At 44.3% G+C, this 25,035-nt stretch overlaps 1 protein-coding gene across 2 annotated transcripts in view; it reads left to right on the top strand.

Annotated features, from left to right (window-relative positions):
* The window catches only part of LOC137431766 (inactive dipeptidyl peptidase 10), a 707,001-nt gene that overhangs the window by 583,178 nt on the left and 98,788 nt on the right, over positions 1-25,035 (top strand). For both annotated transcript variants that reach the window (XR_010985336.2, XM_068123461.2), the window contains exons 14-15: positions 6,622-6,710; positions 12,585-12,632. Coding sequence is in view for 1 of the 2 variants with exons in the window: in XM_068123461.2 (XP_067979562.2) it covers positions 6,622-6,710; positions 12,585-12,632 (137 nt within the window). In the remaining variant the exon portion in view is untranslated. The remainder of the gene's footprint in view (positions 1-6,621; positions 6,711-12,584; positions 12,633-25,035) is intronic.

The raw sequence follows: 25,035 nt of genomic DNA, 5'->3' as shown, positions 1-25,035 counted from the left end.
AGGATTTTAGGACCCGTGGGCTTATGCCGTCTGGTCCAGTTGCAGAATCAGAGTCGAGGTTTGACAAAAACTTCTCCACCTTGTCAGGAGAGAAGTACACAGAGTCCAGGAGCAGTTGGGTTCGACTGGGTAAGGTGGGAACAGAGAAAGATGGGTTTGGGACACAAGATTTTGAGGCAAACACAGAGTTGAGGCATTCGGCTTTGTCACCTGCGGAATCAACTGTGTAGCCATTTGAGGTAAGGGGGAACAAACACCAGAAACGGAATTCTACATGAATGCCACCTGTAGCAGTGTTTGAAATAATAGGGGAACACAGAGTAATACATATACAGCAGTTACATTGAAGCTTTAACATAGCCACAAACCCCCTGTAAAAGACCACTAACACCAGTTGCCGTCTTCTCTGACAATGGCAAAATGCCCTCAAGCATCAAAGATCGATGTGCTCCTGTGTCCCTCAATACCCTAACAGGTCTCTGGTTCGTTAAGTCTCCATCCAGTGACACAAACCCCTCTGAAATAAAAGGTTTGTAACCCTCTTGAACAAGAACGTTCTGTGATGCCGTAACTTTGGCATGTTAACCTTCACAAGGCACTGTCCTCCAAGGACGATTTCTCGCATTTGCCAATTCATTCGGAGTTGTACTAGTCTGACTGCGCTCCTGATTTTTCCTTTTCAGGGCGTAACATTGGGACATCAAATGCCTCGGTTTCTTGCAAAAAGCGCAAGTCGACCCGGAGGAAAAACTCGAGGTCTGCCTCAGGCCCCCCGGAAGATAAGTCTGTCTTGGAACTGTAGTCTTCTGATCCCTAAAAATCGCGGTATCAGATTTGTCCCCATTGTCATCTCTTGGCCGCCTCCATGAATATTTGTTCTCCACCCCTGATTTACCATAACTCCCCTGGCTAACTCTAGGCAGGAAGTTAGGTTTGTGGAACCCCATCCTGTGTGTCAAGGCATAGCCATCTGCCACTGTTGCTGCCTCATACAACTCTGATACTTTCTTTTCATCCAGATGTACTTTAATGTCCACGCGTGGACTTACTGTTTGAATTCCTCCACCAAGATCAATTGTCGCAACAGGTTGAAGTCTTTCCCAATCCCCTTCGAGTCACACCACCTATCAAACATGGTTTCCTTCATTCTGGCAAACTCCACATGGGTCTCACTCTCCCTCTTCCTGGCATTCCTGAATTTTTGCCGGTAAGCTTCAGGGACCAATTCATAGGCTTTGAGAATGGCTTTCTTCACTTTCTCATAATCTGCACATTGGTCAATCGGTAAAGCCGAATAGATATCTTGAGCTTTACCCACCAGAACACTTTGCACTAACATAGTCCAGGACCCCACAGGCCATTTAACATTTGAGCCACTTTCTCAAAGTGTAAAAAAAACTTGGCTACCTCCTTTTCATTGAAGGGTGGAACCAGCCTCACATGCCTACCAACATCCCAAGTGTTCTGACTAGTTGTCGAACTAGCCGGCATGGATACTACTTCTCTCCGTTCTCCCATTAATTCCAGCTCCTTGAGTTTAAGTTCCTTCTGATACTCCATGTCACGTTCCTTTAACTCCCTTTCGGCTCTCCTTTCCTCTGCTCTTCTTTCTTCTTCAGCTCTCCTTTCCTCTGCTCTTCTCTCCTCGAGTTCTCGTTCCTGTTCTGCTCTTCTTTCCTCGAGTTCCCTTTCAGCTCTCCTTTCCTCTGCTCTTCTCTCCTCGAGTTCTCGTTCCTGTTCTGCTCCTCTTTCCTCGAGTTCGAGTTCCTGTTCTGCTCTTTCCTTTTCTGCTTTCCTTTCCTCTGCTTTTAAACTTTCCTGGCTCTGCAGTTGCATCTCCATTTTCCGGAGCTCCACATTCTCTTTTTCCTCGGGTAACGAATCCAAGGCTACCTCTTTCCATGTTCCTTGTCCCACCAGAGATTCTACCACCAATGTCTGCAACTCTGCTTTCTTCATATTAACTCGGACCTCCAAGTTAAAATGTTTGGCCAATATCAAGAGTTCCGATCTTTTTAACGCTTGGAACTGTGCCTCATTAGGGGACGCCGGAAACTTTTCTGCGTCAAACACCATGGTGACCATCAGTTAGCACCTGTTAACCTTCACACAAAAAATTTCAAATTTTTTTTTTTTTGAAAAACTTGGGAATTTTAGAAAAATTCCAAATTTGGGAATATTAGGGAATTCTATCCCGGACGAATGTTAGGTAATTTAATCCTGGACGAGATTTTTGTCAGCAAAGACAAGCCCCCAATTTCTGTTACGTGCTCCTCCCCAAGCCCCGTCACAGTGTACCTCCGAGCCCCGAGAAGAGTCACGGCAGAAAGATGTGTTATTCTGTATGTCAAAGATCAATGGTGAAACCACACCAATTGTTACCAACAAACAAGTATTGTATTAAGATCACACAAAAATAACTACAACAACAATAGTAATCAATTGTACAACCAATATATATTTCCTATGATGGTACCATCAGGTTCGTACAATAAAACTCACTGTGCTCCAATTGAGCGAAAAGAAGAACATTCCCAATGTCTCTATTCCCGCATCAAGCCAAAGTCGTATTCCGGCATCAAGCCAAAGTCGTTCCACTCCAGTGATCGTCCGTACGATGTCGTATCGAAACCAGAATCCCGTTGGGTTGACAGTTACACTGCCAAAGATGGGCGAAGGTGTCCTCGAGAAGCGATGGGGAAATCACACCTTTAGGTATGGACGATTGATGGCTCTCAATCGGCGAACCGTAGATTCCCCACTCTAAAAGCCACGTTACACACACACACACCAGATTAACGTCTGAATGCGGTGAAAATGGTTGAAGCAGTGAAAAACCTTGAGCGGAGTGCAAAGCGCGCGAGTCAAAATGGCCGACGGCCCGTTCGAGGCGTAACGGCACTACGATGATTCGCCTCGGAATCAACCGCAAAACCTGACACGCAGGTTGATCTGTCACAGCGATAACAACTCCGTCGCAGGAATCCCTTTCCTGGGAAACCCAAAGTTCACTCGTGACTCTCGTTCGCCAATCGTTCGCTCCAGACCTCGAAGCAGCTAGGCTTCTTCTCCGACTCACTCGCTCCGCCTTTTTTTCCTCCTCTTCCTCTTCGTCGTCGTCCGGTTCCGGTTTCATTTAAAACCTTAACTTTTTTACCTTTTGAAAATAGTAATATCTATTTCCCTTAAACGACAACAATAATAGTACATGGAATCAAAAATGCTTACAGTGGATGAAAACCACAACAACGGAAATGACGAATCCGTAACAGTACTCAATTTGCTGACCTCGGAAGGATGACAGGCTGAGTCAACCCCCCTGGTGTTAATTCAGCGATCGACCGGGATTCGAACCCAGGATTACTAAGATCCCAAGCCAGCACCCTAATCGCTAAGCCAACACCAAGCTTTGTTTGTATCCCACTGATAGGTCATATCTGGATCTGGACCTGAACCAAAATCTAATCGTCTTGTTATTGTCGCCGAACTAACTCATCCACCTAGTTTTGTCAAAAGATGTCCTCAACTTTTTGAAATATCATGCTATATATCGTTTTTGGTCCTATCACTCACTTTTGGTCCTATCTTTAAGAATCACTTGAAAAATTAAAAATTCTCGTATCCGGATCCTCATTGGGATATTCACCAAAATAGAATAGATTCATCTACCAAGCTTCAATTTTGTTTATGTTTGCTTATTGGGAGCAAATGGTTGTGCAGGCTGCTCTATTTTGATATCCCCAGCATGTTCATGAAGTAGTACAAATCTGGCCTGCACAAGAACAGGGTGGCAAGAATGAATCCATTACTCCGAAAAAAAAAAAATCACACTTTCTGTCCCATTTGAGGTATGCAAAATACCTGAATCCAAGTGGCAAAACGTTTTGTAGTCCGACTATAATCAAGATATAACTTTTTGGTCTAAATGCAAAATGTTACGTTTGGTGCAAGCCCAACACAGCACATCACCCAAAGAACACCATCACTACTGTGAAGCATGATCGTGGCAGCATCATGCCATGGGGATGTTTCTCATCAGCAGTGACTGGGACACTTGTCAAGATAGAAGGGAAAATGGATGGAAAATACAGAAAAATCCTAGAGGAAAACTTGCTGAAAAGCTGAAATTTGGATGGAAGTTCACCTTTAATCATGACAACAACCCCGAAGCTCACAGCCAACGCTACACTAGAGTGGCGAAGGAACAAAAACATAAATGTCCTTGAGTGGCCCAGTCAGAGCCACGAGCTCAATCAAATCGAAAATCTGTGGCATGACTTGAAGATTGCTGTCCATCAACGCTGCCCACGGAACTTGACTGAGCTTGAACAGTTTTGTACAGAATAATGGGCAAATATTGCCCAATCAAGGTGTGCAAAGTTGGAAGAGACCGATCCCAACAGGCTCACAGCTGCAATTGCTGTCAAAGGTGCTTCCACCAAGTATTATCTCAGGGTATTGGACACTTATCCATCCAAGATAATCTAGTTTTGTATTTTTAATTAATTTTCTGAAATTTGTAGAATTTGTTCTTCACTTGGAAGTTGTGGGTTATGATGTTTAAACAAAAGTGAAAAAGCCTGATTTAAGGCAATGTAATTCCAGCCTATAAGGCAACAAAAGGTGAATTTTTTTAAAGGGGGTGTAGACTTTCTCTAGGTACTGTATGTGTATGAATCTAATGCAAGTCTGTATGTGTATTGTCTGAGTGAATATCCATTCGTGTTTATGGAAAGGCTGTACCAATGGATATGACATCTATACAAATTCGTTTTCAGACATAATTTTTCGGACTCTTTGTCCTGATTTCTGATGTACCATACTCCAGCTGATAGAGTGTCGGTGCGGCCAAAGCAGTTTCTTCGCAAGCACTATACTGAGTGGTTTGCCATTGCCTTCCCAGCAGTAGTCAGGGTAGGAATTTGCAGTTTGTTCAGGATGCCCCCAATAGCTTGCTTGCTCTACGCGGACACCATGGGATCTTTAATGGTCAGCGACTAACGTCAGCAGATGGGACGCCCTGTTTAACATCCATGGATGGATGGAATGTGTGCCAAGTGTACGGAAAGGCATTTGTTTCAGTCTGAAGTTATGTTTGTAGAAGGCATGAACAATCACAGTAAACAGTACCTGAATTGTGTGTACAAGGGGTTTTAGTTGCATTTTCAGTGTTTCAACACATTGGACCTGATGCTATACCTCCCATTCCGACATCACTCACTGTTTCCCACACCATCATGGTTTGGCCACCTCAATAATTTATTTGCAAGCTCCTTTCTTGTAGTGCAGCAGATAAACACAAAAATTGTGCATTTTATGATAAAAGCATGAAATTTTTAACATAGTTAGTGCATACCATAAGGTTTATTTTCAGATGTGGAGCGAAGTCAGATTTGACCTCTGAGAACCGTGAGAGGTCAAATCCAAAATGGCCGCCAGTCCGCCGAGTCTAATGTTAAAACGCGCTTAATTTTGGAACCAAATAGTGTAGAAAAACATTATAGGTGTCATTTCCAACTAAATTGGGGATGCCCAGAGGTGAATGATGCTTTCAATGAACTCCTAGGCATGCCAAGTGAGGTCAGTGAAGGCTCAATGTTACTGCTAGAGCGATTTGTGGTGCTGATGTACAATAGAACCAGTGAGAGCACGGAAGTGAATGATGCCAGGAAACAGCTCTTCACACAGAAGTGTAGAACTCTAGAGAACATTCCTCCAACCCAGGCAACACTCAAGCACATCCAGCGCACTTGCTACCAGGCCAACTGTTGTAACCAGGCATTGGTCATGGATCCAGAGATGCCAGACCCACCTGCCTGGGGCTGGACAAAGGAGACAACTGGGTGGCAGCCTCTTTGGACCACTCTTCCTGAAGCATCAAAATCGTGCCATGAATTGATCCACTGTGGCTGCAATAAAGGGTGCACTGGACGCTGCAAGTGTGCCAAAGCTGCATTCAAGTGCACTGCACTGTGCTTCTGTTCTGGAGACTGTTAGATTTAGATCATTACCAATTTTCATCATTGCACTTGATTTAATGTAAACTTTGGTGGACATACTTGGTTAACTACAGTTATTTTTCAGAGGTTATTGCATCATTCCTTGCAGTGTAAACACTTTTTTTTCATCATTTCTGGTCTTTGGGTGTTCTGTACCTATCCCTGTACCTGAAAAAATAAAGTTTTAAAAGTTCAAATGAACTTTTTCCAATAGCAGTTCCAACTGCAGTATCATAAAAATAGATATTTAACGTAATTTGACCTTGACCGTGACCTAAATGCATGTCCTTGAGTTCTGGCGATCTCAAAAGTATCACCAAATGAATGGGCATCCCCAATTTAGTTGGAAATGACATCTATAAGCGCTTTTGAACATTAGACCCGGTGGACTGGCGGCCATTTTGGATTTGACCTCTCACGGTCCTCAGAGGTCAAATCTGACTTCCCTCCACATCTGAAAATAAACCTTATGGTATATACTAACTATGCTAGAAATTTCATGCTTTTCTCAAAAAATGCACAATTTGTTAAAATATGAGAGCTTATCCGCTGTACTATTGCCATGATTTGTCACTTTCATGTCTTTCCCCAACAAACAGGTGTGTCTCTCTGTTTTTCACAGGAGCGAGCAGGACAGGGAGTGCATTTTTTGACATCGGGAGACTGGGAAGTGACAAGCGTTCTGGCCATGCACCCCTCGAGTAATGCAGTGTAAGACACACACACACACAGACACACAGACACACAGACACACACACACACACACACACACACACACACACACACACACACACACACACACACACACACACACACACACACACACGTCACCTCCTATCGGGATGTAAGAAAATTTCATGTTCGATCACCTGTCTGCGCTCGACAACCAGATACACTTCATGATATTTTACAGTGTCAAACCCCTCTGTGTTAGGACAGTGTCAATCCTGTGGTGAGGCAGTTGCTCTGAAACAACTTGCTTTATCTTCCTGGAAGGCAAATCCGACCGGAGGCAATCTCAGTGCATTCCAAAAGGTCCGCAACAAGTGTTCGTCCATTCTCAGGAGAGCCAGAAAGCAACATCTGTCCAACCTCAAGAATGAGCTTTCAAACTTGTCTCCCTCCTGTAAAATCTGATGGTATCTTGCTAAGTCTGTCTCTGGGGTATTCTCCCCTTCCATCCCTTCACTTTCTTCAAATGGTACCACAGACGACTCCGCTGATGAGAATACTGAATGCCTCAATTCTGTGTTTTCTTCCAAATATTGTATCATCAACCCCTCACTGTGTGCCCACCCTACCCAGTCACACCCAACTGCTCATACACTCTTTAAGATTGAGAAGGTGGAGTTTACACTTTGGAAGGTGGAGAAGGTCCTTTCAACCCTCGACTCTGACTCTGCTACTGGACCGGACGGCATCAGCTCACATGTCCTAAAAACCTGCTCTGATGCTCTTTCACATCCTCTCTTTGCCCTTTTCACCCTATCATTTGTGCTTGGTCATCTTCCATCTCTTTGGAAATCCGCCAACATCACTGCATTACATAAATAGGTGCAAAATCTGATCCTCTTAACTACAGACATATCAGCTTACTTCCAATCATCAGCAATGTCATGGAATCCATCATTGCAGTAATATGGAATCCTTCCTTTTCTGCAACAACCTCTTCTCAGTTTTACACCAGGCACTCCACCTTGGACATGCTGCTTCTACTCACCCAACAATGGATGGAGGCCCTCAATATCAAACATGAGATTAGGGCCGTCTCTCTGGACATAGCTTGTACCTTCGATACAGTCTGGCCTCCCGCCTTGCTTGCTAAACTCTAAAGGGTCCTAAGGGTCTTAAAACGTCGGAGGGATCTAAAGGGTTTGATTTAAAGTCGAAATGGTTGTCTATATTTATGGGATAAATTTAAGTTAGGCACCATGACCTTCAAAAATGAAGTGAAAATATATTCGAAGCTGAAGAACATTGAAATGATACTGTACCAGTGATAGGAAGAAGCAATGTGAATGTTGAAGAAGAATCTCACAGAGACCTTTAAAAACCCTACCTGGGAATATTACTACAAACGGACTACAGTTGCAAGGTGTCTGGGGCTCAGAGACGATCCTGAGAAGAGGCCTCGGAACAAACCTTTGAGAACAAGAAAACGGCACAGCTTGGTCCATGAATCGAGATTCCTTAGCAAAATGGAAGTTGATACTTTGAGACCTGCGAGGGCTCTGTTCCAACTTCTGAAACCAGAATATGGAAATAACAACAAAAGACACACACACACACACACACACACACACACACACACACACACACACACACACACACACACACACTACAATAGCCCCTCCTGTCCCTTCGTGAATGGGCGGGGCTAGAAATATCAGAAGCAATGCATGAATGTCGATTACAAACTCTCATTGTAAAACTAAAGTTTCATATCAGCCTTAATAAAGTCCATAAAAATGAAAGAATCTAACTGTTGCTTCGTTGTCACCTGATGTGCCTCTAAACTGTGCCTTCTCAAGACCGAACTCTCTTATCTGTCTCCCTCTTCCAAATCCTGGTGGCGTCTGGTCAAATCCGTTTCTGGTGTTTGTTCCCCCTCCATCCCCTCCCTTACCTCAAACGGCTACACAGCTGACTCCGCACGTGAAAAAGCTGAATGCCTCAACTCTGTGTTTGCCTCTAAATCTTGTGTCCCAAACCCATCCCTCTCTGTACCCACCATACCCAGTCATACCCTGCTGCTCCTGGACTCCGTGTCCTTTCCTCCTGACAAGGTGGAAAAGTTTCTGTCAACCCTCGACTCTGATTCTGCAACTGGACCCGACGGCATCAGCCCACGGGTCCTAAAATCCTGCTCTGCTGCTCTATCTCACCCTCTCTCTGTTCTCTTCACCCTCTCTTTTGCTCAAGGTCAACTGCCATCTGCTTGGAAATCAGCCAACATCACCGCTTTGCACAAAAAAGGTGCAAAAACAGATCCTAGCAACTACAGACCAATCAGCCTTCTCCCAATTATCAGCAAAGTCATGGAATCCATCATTGCTTCGGATATGAAATCTTTCCTCTTCTCCAATGGCTTGATCTCTGATCATCAATTTGGTTTCAGACCAGGTCACTCTACTCTGGACATGCTGCTTCTGCTGTCTCAACAATGGATGGAGGTCCTCAATGCCAAACAGGAAATTAGAGCTGTCTCCCTCGACATATCATGTGCCTTCGACACGGTCTGGCACCCCGCTCTGCTCACCAAACTCTCCTCCTTTGGTATCCATGGAAATCTCCACGCATGGCTGGCGGACTTCCTCTCTAGTCGTCGTCAACGTGTGGCCCTGAATGGGTTTCTCTCATCTCCTCTTCCTGTTCAGGCTGGAGTTCCCCAAGGCAGTGTTCTGGGCCCCGTGCTTTTTCTGGTCTTCATCAATGATCTCTCTGACTCTCTCGAAAATCCTCTCTATCTCTTTGCTGATGACTCCACTCTCTGCCGCTCCATTCCTCTTCCCTCAGATCGGCAGTCTGCTGCCTCCTCACTCTCTGAAGACCTGGACAAAATCACAGACTGGTCAAACAAGTGGAACATGTCTTTCAATCCTGACAAATCTCACACTCTTACTATGTCTCTCCGAAAAGATCGACTGGACAACCCTCCCATCTACTTTCTCAACAATCCTCTCCAAGAAGTTCTGTCGCTCAAGATTTTGGGTCTCACTATCTGCCATGATCTTTCTTGGGAAAACCACATTTCCAAGCTGGCCTCCAAAGCCAGTCGCCGACTGGGCATCCTCCGTCGTGCGAAGTCCTTCCTCGGCACACCTGAGCTCCTCACCACATACAAGGCTTTCATCCGCAACTCAATGGAATACTGTTCTCCCCTATGGGCCGGTGCTCCTGCCTCACACCTAGCTCGGCTTCACGCTGTTGAAACCAAAGCTTTCAGAATTATTGGAATCTCCCGCGATGAAGCTATCTCTGAGGGCCTTTCACTCACTCACCGCAGGCAGGTAGGTGGTCTTTCTGTCTTCTACCGACTCCTCTCCGGCCTTGCACCCCCAGCTCTCTCTGTGCTCTGTCCCCCAAATATTCCTACAGGTCGCACAAGATCTGCCAGCAACCCTCTGATGGTTAAACTGCCGAAATCTCGGCTCTCTGCTCACCTTCACTCTTTCATTCCTCTTTTCTCCCGCCTCTGGAACAAACTCCCTCACTCCCTTCAATCCCACTCCTCCCTCCAGGTCTTTAAAACAGCTGTTCACCACCATCTCTTATCTTCCCCCATCCAAAACCTTGATCTTTTCTACCCCCGCTAATTCACCCCAGATCCACCTTGTTTGAAATTCCAACTTCTTTCCTGGAAGTCCTGGCAGTGTCCATATGTTTTATACCTCTCCCACCGCCCCCTTCCCATGCCCCCCCCCCCAAAGCCCTCGCCCTCTCTCAGATCTCTCGATGTCTCCATGTCTCTCGGTCCCTGCTCTCAAATGTTGTGTTTGTGTCTTTCCCCCTCTCTCCCCATCTTGTCTACCGCTCCCGATGTTATGTTTTATGTGTCGGTTTGTCTTTGTGTGTGATTAATGTTCGCTCTTTCACGAGCCTCGATCTTGTATACAAAAAAAAAAAAAAAAAAAAAAAACTGACGCTTTTAGGCTATAGATACAACTCAGAGTCCTTTAGGAGTATTCTTCCTACATATTCTTCTTCTTCCAGCATAACAGGCATGCTCATCTATGACATATAAAGTTATCAGTGTAAAACCCTGTCAAAATGACGGGTTGGAACAGTTTATTTGACGGTGCAGCCTCGTGGGCATTGCAAAGACCCGGCCTAGCGTCAGGTGTGCTTATATATTTATTTATTAGACAACTTACGGACATAAATGAACTCGTTTTATTTACTCTGGCTGTGTTGCACATCACGTGCAGCGAATTTCACCTCCTTGCGTCTTGTATTTATTATTAATTAAAAAAAAAAACTGCTTCTCTACACTGCCTTTGAGGCTTGGTTTGTCACTACACCATCTACATTTCCAATAGAAGAGATGTAATTACTGTTCTTTTGGGGTCCTAGGGGTCTTTTGTGTCATCAGGGTCTTTTGTGTCATCAGGGTCTTTTGTGTCATCAGGGTCTTTTGTGTCATCAGGGTCTTTTGTGTCATCAGGGTCTTTTGTGTCATCAGGGTCTTTTGTGTCATCAGGGTCTTTTGTGTCACCAGGGTCTTTTGTGTCATCAGGGTCTTTTGTGTCATCAGGGTCTTTTGTGTCATCAGGGTCTTTTGTGTCATCAGGGTCTTTTGTGTCCTCTGGGTCTTTTGGGTCCTCTGGGTCTTTTGGGTCCTCTGGGTCTTTTGGGTCCTCTGGGTCTTTTGGGTCCTCTGGGTCTTTTGGGTCCTCTGGGTCTTTTGGGTCCTCTGGGTCTTTTGGGTCCTCTGGGTATTTTTGGTCCTCTGGGTATTTTTGGTCCTCTGGGTATTTTTGGTCCTCTGGGTATTTTTGGTCCTCTGGGTATTGTTGGTCCTCTGGGTATTTTTGGTCCTCACGGTATTTTTGGTCCTCTGGGTATTTTTGGTCCTCTGGGTATTTTTGGTCCTCTGGGTATTTTTGGTCCTCTGGGTATTTTTGGTCCTCTGGGTATTTTTGGTCCTCTGGGTATTTTTGGTCCTCTGTGTATTTTTGGTCCTCGGCGCCTTTTGGGTCCTCTGGGTCTTTTAGGATATTTTGGGTCTTTGGTGTCTCCTGGGTCATCGGATTATTATGGGTATATTGGGTCCTCTGGGTCCTCTGCTGGTCCTCTGCTGTCTTTGGATCTTATGACCACACAGTCGTGTTACACAGTCATGTTAAAAGATTGTCCTTTAAAACACCACTCAAATCCCTACAAAAACCCTACTCAAAGCCTTTAAAACCTACCCTTATGAAGGGGCACTGACATCAGACATCTCTACAAAAGTATAAACGTACAAATGCACACTATGTTTTATGTGGTAGATTGTATAAAAGATGTTCTTGTTCTTAATAATCAGGTGTATGTTAGGGTAATCAACCTTGTGTCAAGGACAACTTATTATAGGCATTCCATAATTGGACTCGATGCTCATAAACGTTCATCAAATATGAAACACGAAAGTACAAAATGTACAAAACATAAAATATCATGAGATTGTTAGACCTAATTATGGATACCGTATCATTTCCATTATGTACGAATTCCTTATGCCTGGCTTTGAATCCCGACCCAGCTATAAAGTGTCATCCCAGTGTTTCACAGGCATGGTGATTCATCAATGTGTGTGCCGTCCTTCAGATGGACGTTAAACTGGGCATCCTGTCTGCCAGCATTAGTTGATGGACGTTAAATATCCCACGATGTTCTTCACGAAGGGTAGTCTACCTTTGTGCTGCATACAAACTGCATGCATAATTGAAATTATTTCTGTCGTGTCCCTAATTGACCCAAATTTTTTTTTTACAAACAAGAAAAAGCGAGTGAGTAATGGAAAGAGGGCACTTAGAATTGTATGGCACATATTTCACCTGTATTTATTTGTCTGCCACTCATTTTGTATTTTGTTCATAACTACAGGTATTACCTGGCTACAGAGACATCTCCTACACATCGCCACTTATACAGGTACTGAGATATCACCATAAGTATTTTGTTTTTAAACTTTCACACGAAACTTTCAGCAAAGTTCGCAGATAACAATTGTCCAATTGTCCAATTATTATCGCAGATAATTATTGTCCAAATTAGCTTGAAGAACAGTTTTTCAGACTGGAGATTTTATGCTTTGCAATAAAAAATATTTAAAGATTGTTAATCTTCATCATCTATATCTGCATTTCTATAGAAATACATTTTTCTATATTCTGGTGTGCCATAAGAGGCTGCCATGGTGTAATGAAATGTTTGTTACCCCACACTCGTACGGTAGCGAAAAGCAGGGTTAAGCAATTTGATCACTTTGTCGGTATGTCTGTCGGACGTCAGTCAATGACCGAGGAACACCTTAATTTCAATGGAGCGTTATATTTTGAACATTGTAGAACACAACTCAAAATACATTAATCGGAACGCAAACCTGCAGTTTCATAGTACTTTGGCTCCGAATTTGGCGAATTGTACGGAAATGCATCCCGATCGCACATTCACACAGAGAAGGCGTTTTTCTTACTGTCTGCCTGTCTCGCAGTGAAACAAAATTGAAAATCATTAGCAAACAGGAAACCGACTGTTTTTGAGGATGTCATAAAGGACACAAACACCAGGCATGAAAAACGACTTCAACATGTTAAATAAGGTGGTGTGAAAGATGCCACATCAACGGTCGTAAACTTCCGAATAAATAGTTTGATTTAAACCTAAGTTTCTAAAAACTAAAAAAAAAATTTAAACCTACATTTTTGTAGTACTTGGACAAAATGCAACTCAAATATTTAAATATCATATTTTTATATATATATTTCCACAAAAAAAATTTCCGTTATTTCCGCATGTACAAATGACAACACAACACAACAAATGGGAGGATGACCGAGTGCACAGGAACAATTTATCCCTGCTCAGAGAATTATGACCAATGCTGCTGTTGATGCTCAAGATATGCTCTCGACATAAATGCTTGCCATACTTAGCAACGACAAAAGAGATCATCGACTTTCTGGTCGAATGAGGAATCCTGGCCAACGCACACAACTGCGCACATTATAACAAATTTGGCGAGATGTTGAACTGTATATAACCATTTTATCTTGTGTAATTATATGTAAGTTTCTGGTATAGCCGAGCCCGAGCATGTCACTGTGTGTTGTTACGGCCTGAAACACACCAAGCCAAGCATTCGATCAAACCGACTTTATTTATAGGTTATAACAATCAAAATATATCCCTATAAATAAAGAGGAAACAAAGAAGGAATAAGAGGGAAAAACCAGATTAGGCCAGCACGAGAAGGAAGGAGTAGGCAGCCAAGGCCGGAGGGTGCTGCTCGTGTAAAGGACCAGGGCGACCTGAGGGAACCCCTTGGAATCCAGTCAGTCCCAATGGAGGACCTACAGTCCAGTGGTCCTGAAGATATCAGAAGAGGAGAGACCCAGACGATGAGGATGTGAGCGGTACTGTATCCTCCCGTATCAGCTCAAGGCCAGGTTGGGGATCCGAACTGGAGGAGCTGTAGCGAGAGTTCGAATAAGCACGGTATTCAAGGCAGGCACCACAATAGGCCCCCAGGCAGGCCCAGGAGTAGCCCCCAATGCAAGCTCAGCAGTAGGCCCCAATGCAGGCCCCAACAGTAGAGGTACGGCAGCAAGAGTTTGATCAAAGTCAACCTTTGATCAAAGTCAACCTCACCTCCGCTTCGGGTCTTGCCGGCGAGGTTTCGTTTATTCGCAGCTCTCCATCTCCATCGAAGTTAAGTAATTGTTCCCATTTGTATTTTCGTTATAACTATTTATTTTATGGTGTGTGTACGTATATTGTGTCCCGAGAAAGATTTTCGGTGCAAATCTCTCATACCTGTAGAGAAAATCGTGTTAATTTGTGCCGTATCTTTTGAGGCCTTGTACAGTGTACAACCTTGAGGCTTTGTTTTTCTCTCAGCGGTCCGTCGTTTGTGCTCCAATAACTTTCGTTCTCTGCTTTTCCCAGTCTTTTCACCCCATAGCCTACTTCCTTGTGTAAATCTCAACTCAAAAAAAACAAAACAAAAAAACATTTCCTTTTCTGTTCTTATTCTTTGTTCTCATTCGTTTATTCGTTCTTATTCGTTCGTTCGTTCTTCGACCACGTGTTTCTCCCCCATTTCCCCAGATAGTTTTCACTGTTATTAACCTTCAATGTTTACACTTTCCCCTCAAGTTTACCCCTCACTCAAGTTTCCCCTCAAGTTTCCCCTCAAGTTTACACACGAGCCTCGATTCAGTATACAAAAAAAAAAGAAGAAAAAAAAAGTTCTGCATTCCGTCGTATATTATAACACCTTTTTCTTCTTCCTCTTTAAAAGGCTGCTTTCGACTTGCTCACCAAATCTATTCATCCCCAAAAAAAATTCCATCTCTTATAGTGCCTTTTTTCTACATTCCCTAAACTCTCCTGCACTCCATCCTCCATCCAGCGTCCTAAAACGTATTTTTAACTCGAAGGTCACAAGAAACTCATTTTGCAATAAATGTTCGTTTCCCATTAATCGTACACTTTCTAAAATCCAATCTCACCCCTCCGCTCCAAATCTTCCCCATAACCCCTCCCCTCCAAATCTTCCCCATCACCCCTCCCCTCCAAATCTTCCCCATCACCCATCCCTTTCAAATCTTCCCCCTTTCCCCTCCCCTCCTAATCCTCCCCATCACGCATCCCTTTCAAAACTCTCCCCTTGCCCCCTCCCTCCTAAACTACCCCCTCACTCCTCCCCTCCAAGACTCCCCCTCGCCCCTCCCCTCCAAGACTCCTCCCTCACCCCTCCCCTCCAAATCTCCCCCATATCCCATCCCTTTCAAATCCCTCCCCTTGTCCCTTCCCTCCTAAACTCCCCCCTCGCCCCTCCCCTTCAAATCTCCCCACCCTCATTTCTTCTCAATTTCCCCCCTCTCACTACCCCTCCTCAAAGCGTCCTCCCCGCTTCTTCCCCCTTCCAACTCTCACCTCAATCTCCCCCAACCTTCTGCCTCGCTCTTCCCCCTCCTCAAATAACACCTCACTGTGCCTCACCCAATCTCCATCAAACCTTTTGTCCGCCCCATTCTTCCCTTTCTCCAAGCTATTCTGAAATCTCTGACACACCTTCAACAGCTCTCCCTACCTCTTCCTCCTCTTCCACATCTTACCCTACCCCTCCCCCCCCCTGTTCTGGACTCGATGCTCCCCCTTCCTCTTCATTAACGGTATGGACCTCAAACATCCGGGGCCTTCGTTCAAACTTAACTGATCTCTCCATACAGGTTGCTTCTGTCAAACCAGACGTGATCTGCTTAACAGAAACTTTCCTCCTTTATGATGTCTCTGATTCCTTAGTATCTCTCCCGGGCTACTCCCTCCTCCGGTATGATAGACCTGAGCCTCGTCCTGGAGTTGGGGTTGCTATCTTTATCAAAAACTCTCTTCCTCACTCGCCCTGCACTGCACTCTCTCCACCTCACCTCCAGGAATACCTCTGGCTACGGCTTCCCCTTCGCTCCCACCTCTTGTTCATATGTGTGTGGTACCATCCACCAAACAGTGATGTCTCCATCTACATCTCGCTGTCTGATAATATGGACCAACTTCTATCTACTCATCCCAACTCTCTCTTCCTCATATGTGGTGATTTCAATTGTCACCATGCCAGTTGGCTGGGTGTGGGTTCCCTCTCTCACCAGCCATGGCTCCCCCGACCCGGATCTCAGTCAATGGAGCATCTTCTCTTCTGGAATTGGTTATGACTAACTTCCTTGAAAATGTCTGCTGCTCTTCTTCTGCTCCAATCGGCTCATCTGATCATGTGCTTGTTAAAGTGGACATCTCTCTGACCATTCTCAGGGAGCCTGCTCAGCGTCGACGAGTCTGGCATTTCACTCAGGCCAACTGGCACGGTCTTCAAGCAGCCATCAATCATCTGGACTGGTCTCCCATCTCTACCACCTCTGACATCAACTCATCCTGGGAATTCTTACAAAGTAAATTGCTCTCTCTCATGCACAGATTTATCCCATCTCGTCTTCAGTTGTCATACCCTTCCTCCCGTCCATGGTACACAGAATCTTGTGGTGAGGCTGTTGCCCAGAAACAACTTGTCTTCGTCTCCTGGAAAGCAAATCCAACGGAAGGAAATCTCATTTCCTTTCACAAAGCCCGAAACAAGTGTGTGTCCACCCGCAGGAGAGCCAGGAAACAATATCTCTCCGTTCTCAAGACCGAACTCTCTTATCTGTCTCCCTCTTCCAAATCCTGGTGGCATCTGGTCAAATCTGTTTCTGGTGTTTGTTCCCCCTCCATCCCCTCCCTTACCTCAAACGGCTACACAGCTGACTCCGCACGTGAAAAAGCTGAATGCCTCAACTCTGTGTTTGCCTCTAAATCTTGTGTCCCAAACCCATCCCTCTCTGTACCCACCATACCCAGTCGTACCCAGCTGCTCCTGGACTCCATGTCCTTTCCTCCGGACAAGGTGGAAAAGTTTCTGTCAACCCTCGACTCTGATTCTGCAACTCGACCTGACGGCATCAGCCCACGGGTCCTAAAATCCTGTTCTTCCGCTCTTTCACTCCCTCTCTCTGTTCTCTTCACCCTCTCTTTTGCTCAAGGTCAACTGCCATCTGCTTGGAAATCAGCCAACATCACCGTTTTGCACAAAAAGGTGCAAAAACAGATCCTAGCAACTACAGACCAATCAGACTTCTCCTAATTATCAGCAAAGTCATGGAATCCATCATTGCTTTGGATATGAAATCTTTCCTCTTCTCCAATGGCTTGATCTCTGATCATCAATTTGGTTTCAGACCAGGTCACTCTACTCTGGACATGCTGCTTCTGCTGTCTCAACAATGGATGGAGGTCCTCAATGCCAAACAGGAAATTAGAGCTGTCTCCCTCGACATATCACGTGCCTTCGATACGGTCTGGCACCCCGCTCTGCTCACCAAACTCTCCGCCTTTGGTATCCATGGAAATCTCCATGCATGGCTGGCGGACTTCCTCTCTAGTCGTAGTCAACGTGTGGCCCTGAATGGGTTTCTCTCATCTCCTCTTCCTGTTCAGGTTGGAGTTCCCATAGGCAGTGTTCTGGGCCCTGTGCTTTTTCTGGTCTTCATCAATGATCTCTCTGACTCTCTTGAAAATCCTCTCTATCTCTTTGCTGATGACTCCACTCTCTGCCGCTCCATTCCTCATCCCTCAGATCGGCAGTCTGCAGCCTCCTCACTCTCTGCAGACCTGGACAAAATCACAGACTGGGCAAACAAGTGGAACATGTCTTTCAATCCTGACAAATGTCACACTCTTACGATGTCTCTCCGAAAAGACCGACTGGACAACCCTCCCATCTACTTTCTGAATAATCCTCTCCAAGAAGTTCTGTCACTCAAGCGTTTGGGTCTCACTATCTGCCATGATCTTTCCTGGGAAAACCACATTTCCAAGCTGGCCTCCAAAGCCAGTCGCCGACTGGGCATCCTCCGTCGTGCGAAGTCCTTCCTGGGCACACCTGAGCTCCTCACCACATACAAGGCTTTCATCCGCAGCTCAATGGATTACTGCTCTCCCCTCTGGGCTGGTGCTCCTGCCTCACACCTAGCTCGTCTTCACGCTGTTGAAACCAAAGCGTTCAGAATCATTGGAATCTCCCGCGATGACGCTATCTCCGAGGGCCTTTCACTGAATCACCGCAGGCAGGTTGGTGGTCTTTCCGTCTTCTCCCGACTCCTCTCTAGCCTTGCTCCCCCAGCTCTCTCTGGGCTCTGTCCCCCAAATATTCCTGCAGGTCGCACAAGATCTGCCTGCAACCATCTTATGGTTACACTGCCAAAATCAAGACTCTCTGCTCACCTTCACTCCTTCATTCCTCTTTTCTCCCGCCTCTGGAACAAACTCCCTCACTCTCTTCAATCCCACTCCTCCCTCCAGGTCTTTAAAACGGCTGTTCACCACCATCTCTTATCTTCCCCAATCTAAAACCTTGTTGTTTTCTACCCCCACTAATTTCACCCCAAATCCACTTTTTTGAGGTGACTTTTGACTTCTTTCCTGGAAGTCCTAGGTGTCCTTGCGTTTTATACCTATCCTGCCTCCCCCCATGCCCTCTCCCTCCAAAAACATCTCCCGATGTCCCTGCTCTCAAATGTTGTGTTTGTGTGCTTCCTCCCCTTCTCGCCCCATCTTGTCGACCGCTTCCCTTTTTATATACTTTTTTTGCTTGTTTGTTTGATTTGTTTGTTTGATAAATGTTAGCTCTTTCACGAGCCTCGACTCTGTATACAAAAAAAAAAAAAAACCTTCAGGTAGAGAGGCGGCCACAGGGGTTGATCAGGCACAACCTTCAGGTGGAGAGATTGCAGCTGGAAACTCCACAACACACGAAAAGGCACTCTGCCATGAGCCTTCCAAAATGAGCACCCTATCCTCTGAATCAACTTCCTGGTCCCTCGCTGCTCCACAGCCAATCATAGGCTTTATACCCGTGGGTCAAACCATTTGGTCTAACTCAGGGTGGGGGGAAGGAAGAAGAAAGAAAGGTCACAGACCGTAACAGTGTCACAAAAACTGTTTTTGCTATTGTGCATGTCAATTTTATGAAAACAAATGCATTATATAATTTAGACATGTAAAATATGGCTCCACTGAATTTAGACACCTATAATGCAGGATTGCCCTCGAGGAAATAATTTAGACACCTAAAATGCAGGATTGCCCTCGAGGAAATAATTTAGACTCCTAAAATGCAGGATTGCCCTCGAGGAAATAATTTAGACACCTAAAATGCTGGATTGCCCTCGTGGATATAATTTAGACTCCTAAAATGCAGGATTGCCCTCGAGGAAATAATTTTGACTCCTAAAATGCAGGATTGCCCTCAAGGAAATAACTTAGACTCCTAAAATTTAGGATTGCCCTCGAGGAAATAATTTAGACTCCTAAAATGCAGGATTGCCCTCGAGGAAATAATTTAGACTCCTAAAATGCAGAATTGCCCTCGAGGAAATAATTTTGACTCCTAAAATGCAGGATTGCCCTCGACGAAATAATTTAGACTCCTAAAATGCAAGATTGCCCTCGAGAAAATAATTTAGACTCCTAAAATGCAGGATTGCCCTCGAGGAAATAATTTAGACTCATAAAATGCAGGATTGCCCTCGAGGAAATAATTTAGACTCCTAAAATGCAGGATTGCCCTCGAGGAAATAATTTAGACTCATAAAATGCAGGATTGCCCTCGAGGAAATAATTTAGACTGCTAAAATGCAGGATTGCCCTCGAGGAAATAATTTAGACTCCTAAAATGCAGGATTGCCCTCGAGGAAATAATTTAGACTCCTAAAATGCAGGATTGCCCTCGAGGAAATAATTTAGACTCCTAAAATGCAGCATTGCCCTCGAGGAAATAATTTAGACTCCTAAAATGCAGGATTGCCCATTGAGGAAATAATTTAGACTCCTAAAATGCAGGATAGCCCTCGAGGAAATAATTTAGACTCCTAAAATGCAGGATTGCCCTCGAGGAAATAATTTAGACTCCTAAAATGCAGGATTGCCCTCGAGGAAATAATTTAGACTCCTAAAATGCAGGATTGCCCTCGAGGAAATAATTTAGACTCCTAAAATGCAGCATTGCCCTCGAGGAAATAATTTAGACTCCTAAAATGCAGGATTGCCCATTGAGGAAATAATTTAGACTCCTAAAATGCAGGATTGCCCTCGAGGAAATAATTTAGACTCCTAAAATGCAGGATTGCCCTCGAGGAAATAATTTAGACTCCTAAAATGCAGGATTGCCCTCGAGGAAATAATTTAGACTCCTAAAATGCAGGATTGCCCTCGAGGAAATAATTTAGACTCATAAAATGCAGGATTGCCCTCGAGGAAATAATTTAGACTCCTAAAATGCAGGATTGCCCTCGAGGAAATAATTTAGACTCCGAAAATGCAGGATTGCCCTCGAGGAAATAATTTAGACTCCTAAAATGCAGGATTGCCCTCGAGGAAATAATTTAGACTCATAAAATGCAGGATTGCCCTCGAGGAAATAATTTAGACTCCTAAAATGCAGGATTGCCCTCGAGGAAATAATTTAGACTCATAAAATGCAGGATTGCCCTCGAGGAAATAAGTTAGACTCATAAAATGCAGGATTGCCCTCGAGGAAATAATTTAGACTCCTAAAATGCAGGATTGCCCTCGAGGAAATAATTTAGACTCCTAAAATGCAGGATTGCCCTCGAGGAAATAATTTAGACTCCTAAAATGCAGGATTGCCCTCGAGGAATAATTTAGACTCCTAAAATGCAGGATTGCCCTCGAGGAAATAATTTAGACTCCTAAAATGCAGGATTGCCCTCGAGGAAATAATTTAGACTCCTAAAATGCAGGATTGCCCATCGAGGAAATAATTTAGACTCCTAAAATGCAGGATTGCCCTCGAGGAAATAATTTAGACTCCTAAAATGCAGGATTGCCCTCGAGGAAATAATTTAGACTCCTAAAATGCAGGATTGCCCTCGAGGAAATAATTTAGACTCCTAAAATGCAGGATTGCCCTCGAGGAAATAATTTAGACTCCTAAAATGCAGGATTGCCCTCGAGGAAATAATTTAGACTCCTAAAATGCAGGATTGCCCTCGAGGAAATAATTTAGACTCCTAAAATGCAGGATTGCCCTCGAGGAAATAATTTAGACTCATAAAATGCAGGATTGCCCTCGAGGAAATAATTTAGACTCCTAAAATGCAGGATTGCCCTCGAGGAAATAATTTAGACTCATAAAATGCAGGATTGCCCTCGAGGAAATAATTTAGACTCCTAAAATGCAGGATTGCCCATCGAGGAAATAATTTAGACTCCTAAAATGCAGGATTGCCCTCGAGGAAATAATTTAGACTCCTAAAATGCAGGATTGCCCTCGAGGAAATAATTTAGACTCCTAAAATGCAGGATTGCCCTCGAGGAAATAATTTAGACTCCTAAAATGCAGGATTGCCCTCGAGGAAATAATTTAGACTCCTAAAATGCAGGATTGCCCTCGAGGAAATAATTTAGACTCCTAAAATGCAGGATTGCCCTCGTGGAAATAATTTAGACTCCTAAAATGCAGGATTGCCCTCGAGGAAATAATTTAGACTCCTAAAATGCAGGATTGCCCTCGAGGAAATAATTTAGACTCATAAAATGCAGGATTGCCCTCGAGGAAATAATTTAGACTCATAAAATGCAGGATTGCCCTCGAGGAAATAATTTAGACTCCTAAAATGCAGGATTGCCCTCGAGGAAATAATTTAGACTCCTAAAATGCAGGATTGCCCTCGAGGAAATAATTTAGACTCCTAAAATGCAGGATTGCCCTCGAGGAAATAATTTAGACTCCTAAAATGCAGGATTGCCCTCGAGGAAATAATTTAGACTCCTAAAATGCAGGATTGCCCTCGAGGAAATAATTTAGACTCCTAAAATGCAGGATTGCCCTCGAGGAAATAATTTAGACTCCTAAAATTCAGGATTGCCCTCGAGGAAATAATTTAGACTCCTAAAATGCAGGATTGCCCTCGAGGAAATAATTTAGACTCCTAAAATGCAGGATTGCCCTCGAGGAAATAATTTAGACTCCTAAAATTCAGGATTGCCCTTTTCAAATTCTCAAAAAGCATAGTGTCTCTGGCCTGGCCAGCTTTGGTCAAGTCATCGACCTGATCTTTTGCCTTTGAAAATTCGTAAATCTTTTTTATTTTAGTTATTATGATTTATTTTGCTATTTTTCGATATGGTGTGTCCTGGTGTGGTGTGGCATGATGTGGTGTGGTGTGCATGGTGTTGTGTGTCCTGGTTATAAGTCCAACCCCTCTTCAGCGTGGTAACCGGGTGAACGGCAGTGTATCACTACCTGCCGGCTAACGGGGCGATGGCATAATCACGCTCAAAGATTTACGATTACGGTAAACCCAGGTGCAGGATGCCAGCTGATGACGTCATCTGAATCTTCCATTTGAGTGCTCACCTGCAGAGAACTTGCAGCACCTCCAGGGGGGTGTTCCGTTGACAAGAAGCTCTCTTTCACTCTCCAAGCCAGTCGTTCCTTATCAACTGCTTTGCAAGCTGCTCACGTAGCTCAGGAAGTGGAGTAAGTGATTATGAGAGGTTTTTTTTTGTTTTTTGTATACAAGATCGAGGCTCGTGTAAGAGCTAACACCTATCACAAAAAGACAAACCGAAACATAAAACACAAAACATATGACAAAAGGAGCGGGAGAACAATATGGAGGGCAGGGACAACGGGAGATCTGTGGGAGTGAGAAGGCTTGGGGGGAGGAGGCATGGGAAGGGGTGCGGGTGGGGGTGGGAGTGGCACAAAACACAAGGACACTGCAAGGACTTCCAGGAAAGAAGTTGGTATTTCAAAAAAGTGGATCTGGGGTGAATTAACGGGGGTAGAAAAGTTCAAGGTTTTGGATGGGGGAAGATAATAGATGGTGGTGAACAGCTGTTTTAAAGACCTGGAGGGAGGAGTGGGATTGCAGAGAGTGATGGAGTTTGTTCCAGAGGCGGGGCGCTTTGTCTTGTTAGCAAAAATGGCCGCCGTAATCGGATTCTAAAATATACTACAAAGATTTAAATGTTCAGAGGCATACCCGTGTTATGTATTCTCACAATATTATTTAAACTTGCATTTCATACTTTAATTTTTACTTTACTTTTCATCATAATTATTCAAAATCTACAAACATGCAAAAAAAACCCTCCTCCTCCCAAAAATGCACAGTGGTCCATATAGATAAGCTTGGCAGGGGGCTCCTTTTGACTCCACATTTATTTATCTTTTTTCCCCTTTTCCTCGTACTCTGTAGTCGCTGCCACAACAATAAATTCATTTGGAAAAGTTGTCACAATAAAATTGAGTAAAACTGAAAATGACGGCCCATTTGACATTTGACGGCCCAAAATGACAGCATTTGTTCGAGTACCACAATGGCATTTTTGTCCCCCGTCACACCGCGGAGCGAAAGGGGGACTATGGTTTTCCCCTCCGTCCGTGTGTCCGTCCGTGCGTGCGTGAGTGCGGGCGTGCATGCGTGCGTACATACGTGCGTGCGTAAGTGAAGGACCTAATTCTAATTTGGTGTGTGGGTGCAACCCACGTCAAAATCCAAGATGGCCACCGCCATGTATGTCTGAACCTTGTGAGCGGAATATCTTGAAAAATAAGCGAAGTACCAACTTCTAATCTGGTGTGTGGGTGTATCTACGAATAAGGAAGAACGCCATTGAAAATTGGGTCGCCATGTCAAAATCCAAGATGGCCGCCGCCATGTATGTCTGAACCTTGTGAGCGAAATATCTTGAAAAATAAACGAACTACCAGTACCCGACTGCAAAGCCGCAATGAGCCGGCAAAGCCAAAGCCTCTTGCCACTATTTTACCCATCACAATGGCATCAGTGGGTTAGGTAGTTGGTAGTAGGTAGGTGTAGTAGGTACCGTACCTGGTCAGACTTGGTAAAAGAGAAGAGCAGACAGTCCTCCCCAATACCTACATACAATAAATATCACAAGAAGCTTAAGGAAGTAACTATAAGATGTGCTAGCTTAGGGCCTGTTTTAAGAAATTTTAACTGGGCTTAATATACGTTTCCACAGTATGTGTTTATTCTTCGAACTTCAGTCGCTGTCAGGACTGGTTCTCTCCGGGCACTGCGGCTTCCTCCACGAGAAGAAATTAGCTTGCAGTAAGAGCAGTGCCGACCGATCAGACGATAGTGCCGTTTCAACGGCAATGTGTGACTGTCGTTAATCAAACCGTGTCGATGGCGCTGATTGGCTGACCTAAGCTGATCGCTGATTGGTCAGCTCACAAAATTTCGCAAATTCAGACCTAAAATGACACCATTTGCATTCTGGATGAGATAAAAATTGATTTAATTTACTTCTTGATTAATTCAGTGAATTCCGTCTCAACTTCGGATATTTCCGGCCGTGAAAAACTACCCCCTACGGCCGCGAGATTTCTAAAAAATAATTATTCGTCAATTTTAGAATATTTGACGCCGTTTTCAGCCTCCGAAACACGTAATAAGCTTTTTTGAAGTATTTTTTCAAATGCTCGAATCTCATTGGTTCCGGTGTTTGGTGACGATTTTCGTTGAAGATAACGAGGTTGGTCTTAAAGTATTTTAATTACAAATTAGAGGTGCATTAGATTGTGAATCAAACAAAGACGGGTGAAACAAACTCCTATTGAACTTTTTCCAATTTGTTATGCATACTTCCGCATCCGGAAGATGGCGGCCTCCATTGAGTGATTTGGTTTTTGAAATATTTTTTCAAATGCTCGAATCTCATTGGTTCCGGTGTTTGGTGACAG

Source organism: Myxine glutinosa, chromosome 7 (genome assembly GCF_964187855.1).
Source record: "Myxine glutinosa chromosome 7, kmMyxGlut1.1, whole genome shotgun sequence".
Classification (NCBI taxonomy): Eukaryota; Metazoa; Chordata; class Myxini; order Myxiniformes; family Myxinidae; genus Myxine; species Myxine glutinosa.
This window is presented reverse-complemented; position numbering and strand designations above follow the sequence as displayed.